This window comes from Pavona decussata, unplaced genomic scaffold, assembly GCF_977016875.1.
Source record: "Pavona decussata unplaced genomic scaffold, jaPavDecu1.1 SCAFFOLD_64, whole genome shotgun sequence".
NCBI classification, from domain to species: domain Eukaryota; kingdom Metazoa; phylum Cnidaria; class Anthozoa; order Scleractinia; family Agariciidae; genus Pavona; species Pavona decussata.
The window spans coordinates 561337-578934 of NW_028145484.1; the positions used below are offsets into that span (position 1 = coordinate 561337).

Sequence of the window (17598 nt, forward strand, 5' to 3'; positions counted from 1 at the left end):
GTTCTCAAACAGAAAATTTCGCTTCCATGACAAATGTAGTGTGCCGGCGCAAATATTTATGAATGTCTTGAAGACATATCAGGCTTTTTTCTTAACTGACATGATTGATGATTGTTATTATTTTATTTGTTAAATATGATGTTTTCCTGTTTGCGCACACACAAAACTTGTACTAGAATTAATTAGTATTTCTTGAATATAGAATATAGAAATCTGGCAAAATGAGTGGCAGATGCAATTTAACCCTCTAAATGCAGCATCACCTGCATTTCAAATAAGCAAAGACCTCCTCAACAGCAATATTTTTTCTGTGGGTATAAATCGCTCTACTCTCCCGTGCTGTTGACGTTCATGCTGGCGTTGCTTCCTCTGCCTTTGTTTGGTGTTTTTTATACGTTCAAGCTTTCCCTTTGAAAAAGAAAAACAGTAGAATGATTGCAAATATAAAAAATAGGTACGCATTGCGTACATGTGGGTAGTGCTGTGCACGCACTGTGGACCTGTTTGTTTACGGACACTCACTCACTCACTCACTCACTCACTCACTCACTCACTCACTCACTCACTCACTCACTCACTCACTCACTCACTCGCTCGCTCGCTCGCTCGCTCACTCACTGACTCACTCACTGACTCACTGACTCACTCACTCACTCACTCACTCACTCACTCACTCACTCACCCACCCACCCACCCACCCACCCACTCACTCACTCACTCACTCACTCACTCACTCACTCACTCACTCACTCACTCACTCACTCACTCACTCACTCACTCACTCACTCACTCACTCACTCACTCACTCACTCACTCGCTCACTCACTCGCTCACTCACTCGCTCACTCACTCTTACAATGTACATACCTGATGACATAGTGGCTAGAGCACTGTACAGCGCACTACCCACAAAAACGCAAACAAACCACTATTTGGCACGTGTTTGTCTTACGGAGGAACGGCCAGGCAAAAAGTTTGTATTTAAAGCAAAACTTATGACACATCCTCGGAACTGTTTACATGTTAATTAATGACATTTTTCGTTATCCTGTCGGTCCTCTCCTCGTCTCACATACAGTCGAACCTGTATATAACGGCCACCCTTGGGACTTGAGGAACTGGCCACTTAATACAGGTGGCCGCTTAATACAGGATCGCTAAAAATACTCACTTGGCGTGGTCTAATGTCAATTTTGATGGCGTATCATACAAAAATATTTCATGCAAGGAAACAATAGGACAATCAACACTCTTTCAAGCGATCAATACTTTAAACAAAGTCGTTAAATGTCGACACTGCCAGCGACAATTCCTGTTATCTATGGTACTGCGCAAACGCCCGTAGTTGTTCTGCATGTTCTATAGCATCTGACAGTTCTCCATCACATGGCTGAAGAACAAGCTAATTAAAGAGGAATTTCTAGCTAAAGAGTGAAGTATATTCAAAACAAATTTGTTTTACCGTTTGTGATATGGTACTATACTTCAGCACATTGCGGACATCTCAGTGAAAAGTGTTAACGATACTAAACGGCCGAGTATCAGCTTACAGTAGCTTTGTACATGTCGCATTTTAAGCACATTAAAATACCGCATAAAATAACATATGGCTTAGTTCCCACTGAAGGGTGGCAAAATAACAAAGAAAGACAAACATAGGACTGCTACAGGGTGGCCGCGGCCGCTTAATAGAGGTGGCCGCCTAATACAGGTAACAAATACAGCGTTTGTATAAGCGAAAAAATCGGGACTTTGAAAACTGGCCGTTTAATAGAGGGTGGCCGCTTAATACAGGGCCGTTATATACAGGTTCGACTGTATTAATTTAGGCTTGCCTTATGTCATCCTCTTATGCGCCAAAAAACATGGGCTCCCACGAAAACGGACTTTGAGAAAGTCTAATATTAATTCTGAACACTGTATTATATGGTTGCATTGGGTTTCATACAGTTATCAAAATAGGAAGCAAAACATAAGCAAGTACACCGATCGATTCCCTTCTTCATTTCACCTGGGTCTTACAACATGAGATAGAGAAGAAAGCAACCGCTGGGCTGCGACTTTTATTTTTCGGAATTTATCAAATGGGAAAAAAAACTCTACGCTTCCGAGGAGCCTGTACTTCCATGACGCACAATAAACAAACTACAAACGGAAATAAGGACCATGATGCACAATTAGGTGTAGGCTATGACCCAAACTACTCTTTTACCACCGCTGCCAGAGGCTTTTCTCGCGCGATTTCCGGTTTTCCCCGAAGCCTCTTTCTGTCCGCTAGCTTCACCGCTCGGGGCGTCGGCCTCATCCCAACGACGATCGGCTTCCGGCCTATCCTGAATCCTTGCCGGCGCGCGACAAAAAGTGTCTGGTTTCCATGGTAATCATCCATCGACTTCACAAAAACAACTGATCGAGACAAGGCAAAAAAAAAAAAAAAAAAAAAAGAGGGATACTTCGCTAAAAAAACTGATGTGAACTTAGTTTGATTTGTTTGTCCGGCATTTGTCCCAAGACATATCAGTTATCAGTGTCACTCGTTTTTGTTTTTCGCCGTAAACGAGAAGTTGAATCAGTCCAGGAAATCCCTGAATTTTATCGACTATAGAAAGAAATACTTAACAGTACAGAGAACATTAAATGTGACAAGAACTTACCAAGATTCACGTGAGAAAAATCTCCGCACATTCTTCTTTTCCCTCTGGAAATCGTCATTTTCCTGACTGGATTTCACTTGATTATTACGCGTCTCTTTTGTGACGTTGTTAATTACGCGCGCGCGCGCGCAGTTTCGAGCGACGTCTTTCGTTTCATTCTCTACGATGAAGATCTACCGACTGGACGTTCGTGCTCGCTTGTTTCCGTAATATGTTGTTTGTACTGGTATCGAGCTCATAGCACAGCAGATAATGTGTTACTCGCTCTAAAAACGACAGAAAAATGAAACAATTCAAAGAATACATTTTCGGCTGAGTCCTGTTTTCAAAGGGGGTCTCCGGTCTTGGTTATCCTGTGGCACGAGTCGTTCTCAGCTCCCACTCGGGAAAATCATTGCCCTCATAACCAGAATTTCAAGATGTCTGCCTTGTTGTACACTTTTCATCGAGAGCTTTTTAGTTTGAATGTGGACGATTACAAAGTTGAAAATGGACTTCATTTGAAGCAGATAGCATCTGAATGCTGTGGGGTAAGTTGAGATGGTGATCTCTGGGACAAAGAAAGTTGTTTTGCATTGAGATTGCGATAGAAATTCTATCGCAATCTCAATGCAAAACAACTTTCTTATAACGTTTCCAGGTCAATTAAAATTAAATCAAGTCAAATAAAACTCTGTAAACTTCCTTCAAGGTGAACTACCAGGTTATGCCCCCTAAAGAAACCCACGATATTGAAATAAATGTGATGGCATATTTTAAGCCTGGTAAGTGAATGAGAATGATCTTTTATTCAGTGAGTAACACAGGCATACACGGAAAAAGAAAATCAAGTGCTCCTATCAAGAGACGAACCTAAGACCGTCTGATTACTAGTTTGGATGCTCTACCACTGAGCTACATACAGGAGACTTGTGAGGGCTGCAGCCATTAAACTAGGTTTATGGAACAAACCACTGCACGAAAAATTGGATTTGCTCTTTTTTTGATCCGTATCAAAGATGATGTCAAATATAATTTAACAAATCGAATGCGGTTTAGCGTTGTCTGTACTCTTATCGACAACGATATTCGTCATCACAGTGGTCAAAATGTTGTGCGCCTCGTGAGTCCACAACAAATTTTGACCACTGTGATAACGAATATCATTATCGATAAGAGTGCAGACAACGTTAAACCGCATTCGATTTGTTTTTTACCACAATATTAACGTCAAAGAAAATTTTTACAATTACTGTCAAAATTTCCGCGCGCTGATTGACGCGAGCAGCGTTGTCTAGACTCTTATCGACAACGGAAAATTACCCAATCAGATTGCAAGATTAGAAACGATTGTGGTAAAAAACATTTTTGACAACACATTTGATGCGCATCAAATGTGTGACGCCTTTGCATATACCTTTGACTCAAATCAAAAGTGAGTTTAAATGTATTAACAACTTTGACCCTACCTTTGACGCGCGTCAAATTGAAATCAAACAACTTTGACTCGGCCTATGACGCGCATCAAATATATAATATCTTTGATTCGAAACAAACTTGACTCCACTGTGAATCAAATGCGGCCTTTGCCACCTGTGATACGAATCAAAGGTAATCAAAGGCAGCCTTTGACAGTCTTTGACCACACATTTGAAGTGCGCAAAGGCGTTTTTTCATGCAGTGAACATCCTGCCTCTGTCAGTCACTGAATAATACATCATTCTCACCCACGATATTTAAGCTATCATTTCACCACTTAATTCTCTCCAAGTCAAATTGGTTTACCGGTAAATTGATCCCATGACTAGAGAGTGTTTGTCCGCAGAAAGAGACTGTCAATACATAGTGTCCATCTTATAGTGCCTATTCAATATTACTTCCTAGGGTATACCAGTAGAACAACTGTCTGTCATTCATAATGGTCATCTGATCTCTGACGAGAGTAAGCTACACTTTCAAGCCGGAGATGTCTGTTACACAAATCTACGTCTCTTGGGCGGCAAGGGAGGGTTTGGGTCAATGTTGCGAGCGATTGGTGCACAGATAGAAAAGACAACAAACAGAGAGGCCTGTAGGGACTTGAGTGGAAGGCGAATGAGAGACATCAATGATGAGAAAAAGTAAGAATTTAGAGTATAATTTAGGGAAGTGGTCAAAACCATTCTACTTGAACAGGACCTACCAAACCACAAAATAGATGGTGGTCTTTGCCTTCACCCCCTACCTCAACCTCAAAAGTTGGTGTCTTTAATACATAGCCACCCCTCTATCCAGCCATAAAAAATGACAATGAGATTCAAACCTCACCTTGGAGATATGGAGCAATAATTTGTAGAGTGAGCGTCAAGAAATTTTGAAAATTTTTTTTTTTAGTTTTGTATTTTTTTCTTTTCCTTTTTGGCACGACCCCATAAGCTTTCCAGCTTTAATTTCCACTGTGGATAAATAAAGTTTTTATGTTTTATGTCTTACTTCGCTTGTTTATCTAGCAATGCTGACTCTTGCTAGCTGAATATTTGTGTCAACCCAATTTTAAGCCAGCAAAATTTTTGTCGGTAATGTTCAAGAGATAGCTGGTGTCTTTGATAACCCTCCTACCCCAGACAAGGTGGGTTCCCTTCGAACAAACTTGTTATGACCAGTTCTCTTATGGCTTTGGTGTAACCCTATTGTACTTGTAAGTGACTTTGGAATCATGTGAGATCAAGCAGCAAGGCTAAGGTTTGACTTAAGCAAACATTTTGTCATACATATTTTATTCTTCTTCTCTTTCAATGTTTTTAGAATAGCTGAATGGGTCTCCAAACAAGCTGAAAGAGAACGGGACAAAGAAAGACAGAAACAAGAACGGATGGAGAGAAAGAGGATGATGCCAAAACACACATTTGATGATTCATCCTACACAAAGCACATACAGGAAAATTCTGAACGAATAGAGGATGCTTTACAACAAGGTTAACTGTAATGAACTTGAATGACTAAAAAAGACAGCGAGTGGCCTCTAGATTTGACTAGATGAGAACAGGAAGGGGGAGGGGGGAACCATCCCCAGATTTACACTTTGAGAGCACACATGAGGAGTTGAGAATTGGGGACTGTAGGCAGGAGAAAACGGTATAGATCTGTGAAAGGGCAGGAAATACAGGAAAGAAGTACAGTTGAACCCCACTAACTTGAACTCTGCACTAACTCAAACATCTCCAGTTTCCCCTAGATTTGAGCTAATTTTTTCAGTCATTTAATATCAGCTAACTAGAACTTCATTAGCTCAAACTCCCCACCACATTGGCTTAATGAGGTTTTATTAACTGTTGATACAGGTCTTAAAGCAGCTGGAAGTTCAACATCAACGGCTAGCTCCTCAACTTCTACTGAGAAAACTGCTGCTAAACGTGTTCACAGTGATGAGCCCTCAACTTCAAGGGGAAGTAAAAAGTCCAGAATGTGGTAAGTTGCAGAAATGGGTTTGTGCAATTCTCAAGTTGGAAATATCCTCTCGAAGTTTATTAGCCCCATCCCAAAATTTCCTTATGTGAGTTGTTCATGGAAAAGATATCTGGAATGAAAATTGCTATTATAGCTTAAATTATTTCAACAACATAAAGTTGACCAGTGATCATGTTAAATCTCTTATTGACTTGGTTTGAACTGGTTAGACTCGAATGTAATATTGAAAATGAACCAAATATTATATTTATTTTTCCATTGAATCAGTTTTTTTTTCTGTGTCATGTTGGTTTATCCAGGTTGGGAATGGATGACCTGAACAGCGACGAAGATGAAGAGGAATTTGCTGTTTCAGAAAACAGTTCATTCACACCAAGAACCTGCCCTTCAACTGTGACGCCGTGTACCAGCACTCAAGTTGAGCCCTCTACATCTAATGAGAGTCTTGATAACAAATGTCATATGGACGGTACAGTTGAGACGATCAGGCCTCCAAAAGCATTAGAAACACAAACAGAGAAGGATGATTTTGGAGAAGATAAAACAACAGTTGTTCAAGATGACGCTGCATTGTCACAAACAACTTCAAAAGATGATGAGCAATCAGAGGGCACTGGGGACCACGATACAGAGAAAGGGTCTTGTGAAAAGGTGTGTAAAAAGCATCTGGCTACTGTATAGCCTTCCCTCTCGAAGATGAACAATCTATTGCTACAAGTCTAATTAACCTCATCCCCCAAGATTAAAATAAAGTTATCTACCTACCGTTACTTATCAGAACCATCTGTTTGTTTTAGAGAAGAGACTTCAGTTGTAGTTAAAATAATGACTTCCAAGTCATTGCAAGGACCAACTCAAGCTCAAGGTGTCCAGTTGAGGTGTGAGTTCTGGGGAGTTTGGCCATCATTATGGATAACTCCAAAACGTGGTCAATCCCCAAAAGTGAATTTAGTCCATCCATTGATCAAAACATAACTGTTACCAAAGTAGACTATGAGCAGTTCATTATTTTTCTTAGGGATAGTAAAGTGAGTCTCCTTGTGGAAGACCCTTTCTGCGCACACTCACATAGTTCACTTGCTTTAATTATATCCCCAAGAAAGAAAAAAGACTGCTGGTAGCCTAGAACCAAAGGAAAGTACTTCCTACTTTCATTTTAAAGCCTTGGTCAAACGGCGCATGATAGTCGATGATGGTTAAAACTTGCTCACTCGTTTGACAACCATCATGCACTATCATCTACTATCGTCTCCTTTCATTCACTTTGAGCGTGTTCAAATTCTTCATGATAGTTGATAATAGTTGTTCACGTTTGACCACGCGCAAAGTAGTTGATAATAGTGGATGATAGTTTTGGCTATCGTCAACTATCATGCGCTGTTTGAACAGGGCTTAATGATCACATCAGAGTGAATCCACTAATGCTCAAAATGTCAGTACTTGAATGTCTTTACGGTGGCCAATTTACCTTTAGTTATCAACTCTGTTGATAACCCAAGCATTCGTTTCTACTCCCAACCAATGCAGCACCACAGCATCTTTAGAAACTAACTACCTTATCTATCTTTGTAGGTTGAGTTTTGCCTCGAGGACTACACTTCGGTACAGGAACTTGAATCTGTGGGATTGGAACGTCTTAAGGAGGAGTTAATGGCCAGGGGGCTAAAGTGTGGAGGGACATTACAACAGAGGGCTCAGAGATTGTTTGCTACCAAAGGGGTCCCATTGGATCAACTGGATCCTTCATTCTTTGCCAAGCCAACAGGAGGCAAAAAATCTAATGGAAAGAAGTGATGGAACCTTTTACTGTGAGAGGAGAGTAGAATTTAATTGAACTTGGGAAACACCAAACATGAACAGTGCTACTGGAAGGCATGGACACCTCATACAGCGTAATAAACAGTACCACAGGAACGTACTGTTCAGTAGCTTTCAGGATTTCATCCAGGCACATTATTTTTCAAAAGTTGCAAACTTAACTGTGTACATGCATCGCTCCATGAGGGAAAAATGTGACATGTTACTCAAGCTTCAGTCTGCAAGGAACAGACTAATGAACTTGAAGAGTCACCTGGAAGCACAATTTGTGTACATGAATTTTCCTGTTTGTATAATTTTATAGTTTCAAACCCATAACAGTTTTACTTTTCCTTTGAGTTCAATATTAAATGTGTTTAATTTGTTGTATGTAACTTTGATTCATCATGCAATAGGCCTCAGATTAAGAGCAGTTATTTGGTAATAAATATTATCAAATGAAATTTGTCAGATTAAAAATTTTCCTTTAAGTTGCTTTGTTCACATTAACCATTAAAATAATGTCATAAAATGTTCAAAACTCAAGTGTGGTGAGTGGTTTCATTGCCAAGTCTAACTGCAGGTTAGTCACATGGCAAACAAGTTACAAGGAATTACCAAAAGATTTTAGACCAACAAAAACTGCTGTTGATTTTTTTTTTTTACGATAACATTGAAAAAGTACAAGTGGAATTGGCTTTGTTTTACACTGAGAAAGCGTGTGCATCTTACGTCATTTTTACTGTCTCTACTCTTACAGACAATACCTACAAGCCAATCAGCATGCAGGAATTTTGACAGTTACTGTAAAAATAGAAACATCTGATCTTTTGCTCAATATATATTAGCACATACTTTTGGGCTTGTTTTCTATAGTCAGTGTTACTTGAAATGAGGTACAATTTTAGCAGCATTCTTACTTCCCTGTATGTGGTCATGTTGTCACAGTCACAGGTCCATCAAATGGCAAGCAAGTTACGAGAAATTACCAACAAATTATCATTGTGGACCACTTCTCTGTTTCCACAAAATTACGTAAATGTGTGCAAATTTCCCAAGTCATTTTCATGTCAACTAAACTTCACACTCTTCCATCTTCTAAATGTCAAGTTAGAATGCTGAAGAAATAATTATTATTTATTACCTTCAAATATTATTGTTACATTCCATTTATGAACTGAACGGTATGGCTGGCCACTTCCGACAAATGGAAAGCGCCTAAGTCTTTACGTTTGTTTTGTAAGACCAGCTCATAAATATACCAAGAAAACAATTCACATTAAGGTAATTGCCACCATTGCCATGGCTCAATATTATAAATGGTCCAACTTTTGTCATGATTTAGAAAATTAGCATATATCAGCATGCATATTATGGCAATTGAACTAAGATGTCAACTGGTAAACTTGACCAAGGACTGCCACAAGACCAGGCATTTTTATCCCGTCTAAACAGCAATTTGAAAGGGCGTTTTGTGTTGGTTTTTACATGCAACAGAATGCACTCTGGTATGTTGTCTACGTCCATGCTGTATGCCAACTTCCGTTTTTGCTTGGGTTCATCTGTCGCAGTGCATTCCTTAGATATAAAATAGAAAAAGAATAGAATAAGGAAAATGTATGAGTCAGCCAGTTAACGGTTTCCCCTGGGAAAGAGAGAGGGAGGGCAGACCAAGCATACCCTTGGGGTTTGACCAAACAAGTTTCCCCTGGGTTGGGTATTTGCTGCTCCAGGATATGTCATCACTCACATGTTCATACATGGAGTCTCTACCATACATTGTCAGAAGTAACAAGTATAACAAAACTCTATTTTTCTAGTAAGTACATTTTCAAATTGGAGAATTATCAATATTTGTGATGCTGCTATGCTCTTAAATCTGCTATCAATTATTTAACAGTACGCAAGAAAACTACCGTTAATACAGACCTTTTTGGAGACTGTCTCAGGAGTAATATTAGGCACACCCTCTTCATTTGAATCCAGAACCTGGCATTCAGACTAAAAAATAAGAAGAATTATAGTTGAGACGTTTGTATGGAGGTTAAAATAACTATTTTTTCTGGACAGCTTCTCTGGTACTGGGGATTTATCTGTACCGGCTATGGAAACTGCTAATGAGCCAAATTGCAGTCTAGGTGTGCTGGCTGCAGGGTGGGGCTGACAGAAGCTGCAGTGCAAAGAGCTTTTAGCTTGGGGCAAGGAAGCATTGATAGATGATGACTGAACTGTTGGCTATCTGGCTTCAAGCAGCAGTCTACCTTGATGTGACCCTAACCCTAACCCTAACCCCTAACCTGAGACAGTAATATTAATATACACTTATTGTATGGTCCCAAAGGAAACAGTTAGTTTTGTTTTCCAGCGAGTCCTAATGTTTCATAAAACATCAGGACTCGAGGGAAGACAAAATTAACTAGTTTCCCGAGGGACCAAACATTAAGTGCTTCGTTATATATTTACACTTTCCCTTCAACAATCTCAGCAACGCAAACAAACAAACAACCGAGAGGGCAACAACTGCAGAATTGTATCCCGGTCGGGATACATTTGTATTTGATCAGGGGCATGTGACCAAAAATCAACCAATCGAAGTGCTCATTTTTGTTGAGTGAAAGTCTAGGTATATAACAATAATATTTAGCATCTGGAGCTGTCATTAAAGGCCATAGTCCACAACACCTGTTACAGGCAAGAAGCTTAATGGAACAGGTGTCTAAAAACTCAATAAGAGCCACGTTAAGTAACATTAATTTTAATAGTTTATGTGTTAAGGTCCCACACAACTTGCTGTCCCTCCTCCAACTCTAACAAAGGATTGCAAGGTGTTGCAAGTGATGCTGCAGCAAACATGAAAGCAATCACCAAGTGTTTCCAGCCACCCAACTTGAAGTTAAATCTGAACCATGAACAAGAGCTTCATTTTCTCAAACTTTGGTTTATCTTGAATCATCTCTGATTTCAAGCAATAAAAATTGAAAGACTGAGAGCATAACCATCTTATGTCGAATTTTAGGCAGGTGCTTTGTTTCGCTCAAGTGTCTCAATTTTTGAACACTTGTGGCCTTCAATAATTATTTATCAGAGAACATCGCTCTGTGTTTTTTCAGCTGGTTTCGTCTTCAAGAAAAATTAGGCCAAAATATCTAGAGTCAGCAAAATTCAACATAAGACAGTTATGCTCTCAGCCTTCAATTTATTATCTTCACTGCATTGTCATGGGAAAGCTTTGACATTACCTTGTTAGTGTTTGTCAACAAGTTAACCTCAACAGGGGCACCAGTCTTGTCATAGGCTCGTATGGGAGAGACATTGGGCTGCTGATTGAAAAAATATGAAAGTGTTACTAGCCACAAGGAGTTTAACCAAAATGCCCTCTCAAAATGCTTTGTAGTACAATTAGGCACCACAACAGGAATAGTACACAGCAAGAGCTACGTCCAAAGGGGTCTAAGGGAGAAGTACTGGAACTAAGCACCTTATTGTACATGGACAACTGCAATAAATGGCAAAAACTACAATTGCAGAAATTGGCCAAACGCATGTACAGAATTTGTTTTGACCTTACGAGGAGATACTTTGGAGTTTCTCTCTTCTTTACACAAAAAGTAGCAAACCATGCGAAATTCGGACAAACCCATTTTGAAACCAGCTAGGAGTGACGGAATCAACAGATGTATCATCTGCTGGTTGCCATGGAAATTGGGTTTACCAGTTGTAACAGTGTTTTTAGCAAAGCATAAGGACTTAGGCACTTGAAACTATGGTAATTTGAACCCAGATATTAAAAATACAGAGATGGAATCACAATCATAAGCTCAACTGGAATCGGAATCACAAGGATCAGAACATTTCCTTTATTTTCTTCCGATTCCACTACTGATTCTGTCACTTGGGATCAAGTGTGAACTGGTTGATCAGAATTGGAAGCACAAGCAGAAAAAGCAACCAATAACATAGCTCATGTCCCAATCCCTTTATGTGAGACTTAGAATGTAATACATGGCGGCCGTTTTTACCTCTGTTGTATTGATTCACAGTAGGCCAGAAGATTCTTCTGATTCTGATTCCATCCTAGAGTGAACCAGGCCTAACTGATAGGCGTAAGAGAGGAAACCCCGGATAATGTCAAGTATTGAATAACGATGGTGAGAAGCAGGTAGTCTCTGGTGTGTTACTTACTGTTTCAGAATCTAAGGGGTGAATTTGTCCTGGATCCACTGGAGTACTGCATCGAGGAGGAGATGCAGCAACAGCAACATCCTGAAAATAAACATAACTCGTTAAAAATTCTAGTTTAATCAAGATTCGAGTTTTGGTTCACTTTACATTTTGAAGTTCCAACTCTTCATCTCTTCACTGGAAAAGCAAATCACTGAAATGATAAATGAAATCACATTTGCAGACTGAAATTCATGTAGACTTCTCAGTACAATTTGTAGTGGTAGGCAGTAGGTACAGCAGGCAGCAAGAGTATGTTACTCTTGTCTACTTAGGGGATTGAGTACGAAGTCATGATCAGTGTGGATAAACAGATAATAATCAACCATAGGCAGGGAAATCACCAGCTGCTGGAACATTTTGTGAAAGCTGGAAATGATTGTAATAAGTTGCAGCTGACTCTGAGCATCTAAAACTGCCTCCTGATCCATTGAGTGTTGCTTATGATGGACAGGAAAGCAAGCAAGAAAGAAAACATCAACAACAACAACAACAACAACCATCTACAGACTTGTTTTTCTACCTGAGAACTCCTGCTCTTTGTGTCCAACAGTATCTTTTCATAATACCATAATTCTCTGTATTGGAAATCCTAGCTACATTCATGCAATTCAAATTTATTTAAAACAGAGAAGTGTAACCTAATAAGTTGATACTGGCGGGTACGCTAGAGAAGCACTAATTACTTGAATACAGTGGGCAATGTTTAGAGAGCAAGCAACGACTCTGAGAAAGAGAATATTCACATGGCTATTAACTACAATGGCAGGTCTTAACAACATTACAAAGAAGACCATAAAATTCATGTTTAGCTTACTTCTTTATCATACAGCTTCCAAGAGTCTGTATCCATTTTACTTTTACTCTTATTGCAAGGCCCAATCTGTTCTTCCTCAGACACTGGTTCTTCTGAAGACACAATTCAGTTAAAATTTCATAAATTTCTTAAAATATCATAATCCATAAAATTCAATAATTTCATAACAAGGGCATCTCTTCTTAGCTTGGTTGGCCTCCAACACAGTAATTTTTATCAGTGTTGTGTTACTCTCCTCCCCACAATCACAACTCCCCTAAAAATGACTTCATGGGAGGCTGTCTGTTGATGTTTCTGAGGCCATTGTTTGTTATTGTCGAATTGTGCTGCATGTTTCCCTGGAAGTTTTTGGTTTACCTAACAATGGTTTATACAACACCAAAAAATTGCCTGTAACATGAAGGAAGAAGGCAAATTACTATGCCACCCAGATGAGATGTCAGTCCAGCGATAATTCTTTGGATACCAGTATTTTACCAGATAAGATAAGATATATTGGTGTCAGCACTTAGTTCTGTTTTGTACAGCATATTTTGTGCACTTAGAGGAGAATTCCTACGACCCCCATCCCCAATAGAATACCAGTTCATTGGAGGCTACCCCTAATGAAGGAAACTTTTGATAGTATCCCAAACAATTCACCACTTCATACAGTAATACAGTACCTCCTAAAGAAGGAGTGGGGCGTGGGGAGGGGGGCATCCCAAACAAAACTGCAAGATCATAAAAGGACCATTGATTCAAGGTACCAGATTCTCATTTTGTGGGTAAAACTTGGATCATTTTCGCCTCTGAAAAATACAGTCGTACTCTTTTTCACAAGATGTTTCTGTCATAATATCGATCTTTAGCTTAGAACATAATTACAAGGTACCATCATAACTTTTAGAAACTCACCAATAATAGCTGACAGATCTTGTGGAATTATGTCTTTAAGCTCAATGTTTAAGTCCTCCTCAATAAGTGTTGAATTATGCGGCAGTGACTCATTACTTAGCGTGATATCATCCCTAAAGTCATCTGGAATGCTATCATCAAGGGAAGACTTGCACAGTGACATGGATTTGATGGTAGACAGTACATCATGGTCAGTGCTACATCCTGCATTACCACATACTGAGCAACAAGACATTGATTTAGAAGAATATGTTGTTGTTGAGATAAGCACTTTTGATTTCTTTGAAGATCCATTCTTGGTATGTCTAGCCCTGAAAGGCATCAACAGTGCCATAAGTGTGGTATAATGCAAGTCACCTCACATTTCATGGTAACAAAAAAATTCACTTCATACATTTCCTTTTCCAGATCAGCCTAAAGGTACCTTTATAAAAGTCTGTAATGAAGTAAAGATGTGGCAACAAATTTATTTTTAAATAACAAGAATTTTCCAACTCTGTGAAAAGGAATCAACAATCAGCTGAAAGTCTGATCAAAATTCACTTCAAGATGTTTCATTTTCCAGATAAGGTACCGTAATTTTGTAAAAGTATTTATTAATGAAGTCAAGATGACAAAATTATTTTTAAATGACAAAAACTTTCAGGGAAAGAGTTCCACTTCACTACCTCTGTATCTCTCTCTTGTATGGCCTGCATTCTTTACCCTCACTGGTGCTTATTTTAGTGGGAAAACGGGCACTTGAGGTCAACCTTCTATCTGAACGATGGAGGAAAAATTACCATAACAGCAATTAATAAATTATTCTTCAAGCATAAATTACCTTTCTCCTTATATGTAAGAAACCACATGTAAAAGGACCCAAATTCGAAGGGTATAAATCTTGAGGGAGATGATATTATAAAGTACTAGAATAAGACTGTGGCCAGCTCCATACACAGTGTCCATTTAGCTACAAGGAGTAATTTGAAGGCAGTCGGAAGGGCCTGCCTTAGTGAGATGTCCTTACTAGAGAGGTCTCAATGTGTAGTTCCAGAAAAAATCCATACCCACCCAATGGAAGGTCATTGGAAATTCTTAGGGGGTGGGGCGTCTTGAAAGTAAAAATTTTATAAGCAAAGTATGAAGCTAAACTGGAATTTCCTGAGGGTACGGGGTTTACAAAACAAAAGAAAACAAAAAACTTCTGGGGGTATGGATATTTTCTGAAACTGCACAGTCCTAGAAGGAAAAACTGCCTTGGAGAGAACAAGTGTCCACCCGGCTTACAGATGTAGCGTGCCTCAGGTGTCCATTTTGGAGAAGTTTCAATTCTATTGAAAGAAAGTCACCTCAAGTCTCTATGCTGCAGCCATTTTAAGCACCAGGGTGACTTACATTTAAGTCCTGATGATCAGAAAGTTGACAAGAGTTGCCAACCTTGACACTTGCCAAATGATAGCCATATGACTGAAGAAATAATTTAATTAGAAGGAGGATTACAAAGTCTTGCAAGAATACCAAAAATCTCTTACTTGTCTGATGTGATCGTTGGCCTTGTGAGCATGGTGTTCCGCTCAAAGTCTTTTCAAATGGAATATTACTTATGTTCCGAAGAGCAAGGCTAGAGCCACGCCGTCCAGATAGGGTTATGCATGATTTAGAACCTGTTAATAATTAACAGGTAATAATAAAACAAGTAAGTCAAACATACTCTATCTGTGCTGGAACTAATATTTTCTGCTTAGCAATAAAGACGTGTCCTTCCCTATGTTAACTTTGATTGGACAGATGATGGCATTACCTGGACATTCTTTGATTTTTATGAAGAAAAAGTCCACCAGGAATCTAAGCTCACTCCAAAAGCTGAACAAAGTTGGTTCAGTCATTTTTAAGCTTACAGTCAATCTGCATCATGCATGACCAGTATTTTTGAAATCTGAATCAGAGTTTTTAAATTTACATGATTGTCAGGTTTGAACTTCACCAGCAACATTTCAGAGTTACAACAGAAATTTCCCTAGTTTCGTGACGGGATAAAGCTGTTAATTTTTCTTTACATTCTAGCAATAAGTATTTCAGAAATAACAAGTATTGTAAACCAAGTATTTTGATTTTTTTTTTCAGTTGATGTGGAAGAGGAATAAATATATTCAAACAATCATTTCATTCTTGGAAATACTGGTTACGTGTGATGCAGGCTGGCTGTAAAAAGTACCTGGCAGTTTTTGCTGTGGTCATTAAAGCTAGATAGAAAAGAGCAACTTCATATTTTGATATGTTGTCAAAAGAAAATATCAACAACATTGGCGATAAGTTTTTAAAGAAAACTAATTTGTCTACAAAATTATTGTCATCATCTTTCTACATGGACATATGCCTGATTTAATTTTGGAAATAATCTGACATAACTTAGCAATATGACTGGACAATGTCCAATGACTGACTGTTATGTCCAGAACTGCTCTACTGTCACTGAACTCCTCCGAATTTTAGTGGGCATGCAAACCCCGACCCTATTTCAGACCAACAAATGCAATTTTCCTGTACTCTTTTTCAGACCAGGGGCCTGTTTCATGAAACACCCAATAACTTACCGGGCCCAATAAGTGTCTTTGGCGATAAATGTTTCTTAACAGAAGTCAATTTTTGTTAACTTTGAATACTAAATTTTTAAATCTTATAATTCAATGAAAACATTGGCCAAGTAGCATGTCTGTAATCACTGTGTAATCGACGAAAAAATATTTAAAAATATACTTATCGGGCCTGGTAAGTTACTGGGACTTTCAAGAAACGGGCCCCTGCCCTCTAAAATTCGTACCTGTTTTTGGACCTGAGGCCAGATTCACAAAGCTATCCTAAGTAAAGATGTATCCAAAGTACGGTTTCTGAACAGTACGCTATTTTTGTCAAGGAACAATACTTAGGAGACATCTTAGCAGGGGTTCGTGAATCTAGCCCCTGGGCTGGGTTGTTTGAAAGCCGATTAACGCTAATCTACGATTAAAAGTTAATCGAGGTTTTCATCTGGCTCTATAAAAGCGGTTTTAAGCCTAATTTCAAGCTAAAGGTAAAGAAAAGTCTAAGTCAAAACTGAGGGCCAAAAATATTTTGGAAGAATCTTTACCAATTAGTAATTATAATCTTGAATCAAAGTTCACGTCAATCCAGGATTAGCTTAATCCATAAATCCACACAATCCACACATACCTATAGAGTTTATACAGAGGAGTACCCCTATCCCTACCCCATCCCCTCACCCCACCCCCATCATTTCTATGCCATGCCCCTGTGACTGTGTTCAACCTGAATGTAGACTTGCCTTTTTTGTTTGCGTCTTGCTTTGACCTTTTTTCTTTGGAAGAAGGCGCCCACACGTCCTCTGGTGTATCAGGCGTGAGGAAATGATTGTTCCTGGTAATCTGAACTGGCCGATTCTTTGAGTATGTGGCTACGACATTCTTTTTTCTTCCAAACATTGTACACCAAGACTGCTTAATATCATGGGCTTCTACCTCCAATTCGAAACTAAAGCGAATTGACGGCGAATAAGCTTATTTTTTTTACGATTTTTGTACGAGTATAAGCCAGACAAGCAACACAACGATCATTTTATGGAAAGTACTTACCTTATTTAAAGTACTCGTGGACGAACGGCAGTTATACCCTTGGCTCGTACCCCCTTCTTTTACCAAAAGAGTAAAGAGCGTCTATAAACTACTGCAGTTAACGAAAACTCCCTGTACAGTCGCCATGCATTTCGTGTTGCTTTCCTGTTTATCATCCGCCATTACAGACCGCGTA

At 39.1% G+C, this 17598-nt stretch overlaps 2 protein-coding genes and 1 long non-coding RNA gene across 6 annotated transcripts in view; 2 read left to right on the plus strand and 1 right to left on the minus strand.

Moving 5' to 3' along the window:
* The window catches only part of LOC146478278 (uncharacterized), a 164261-nt gene that overhangs the window by 10948 nt on the left and 135715 nt on the right, over nt 1-17598 (plus strand). The gene's annotated exons all lie outside the window — the stretch shown is intronic.
* Nucleotides 3062-8372, plus strand: LOC146478279 (splicing regulator SDE2-like). The gene is made up of 6 exons (XM_085111806.1): nt 3062-3184; nt 4518-4753; nt 5418-5587; nt 5954-6080; nt 6380-6731; nt 7653-8372. The coding sequence occupies exons 1-6, from the start codon at nt 3074-3076 to the stop codon at nt 7872-7874; spliced, it is 1218 nt and encodes a 405-aa protein (XP_084967932.1). The 5' UTR covers nt 3062-3073; the 3' UTR covers nt 7875-8372.
* Nucleotides 8981-17566, minus strand: LOC146478280 (uncharacterized). Of its 4 annotated transcripts, none has more exons than XM_085111805.1 (10): nt 17424-17566; nt 17117-17309; nt 15327-15458; nt 14481-14571; nt 13813-14123; nt 12916-13007; nt 12060-12140; nt 11117-11194; nt 9807-9878; nt 8981-9455 (listed from the first exon to the last, which is right to left on the minus strand). In XM_085111805.1, exons 2-10 carry the CDS (start codon nt 17271-17273, stop codon nt 9249-9251), a joined length of 1221 nt encoding a protein of 406 aa, XP_084967931.1. In that variant the 5' UTR covers nt 17274-17309; nt 17424-17566; the 3' UTR covers nt 8981-9248. The 4 variants fall into 4 exon arrangements, with proteins under 4 accessions (XP_084967931.1, XP_084967929.1, XP_084967928.1 ...); XM_085111803.1 differs by having other exon boundaries at nt 11117-11197; nt 17117-17322; XM_085111802.1 differs by having other exon boundaries at nt 11117-11197; nt 17424-17564.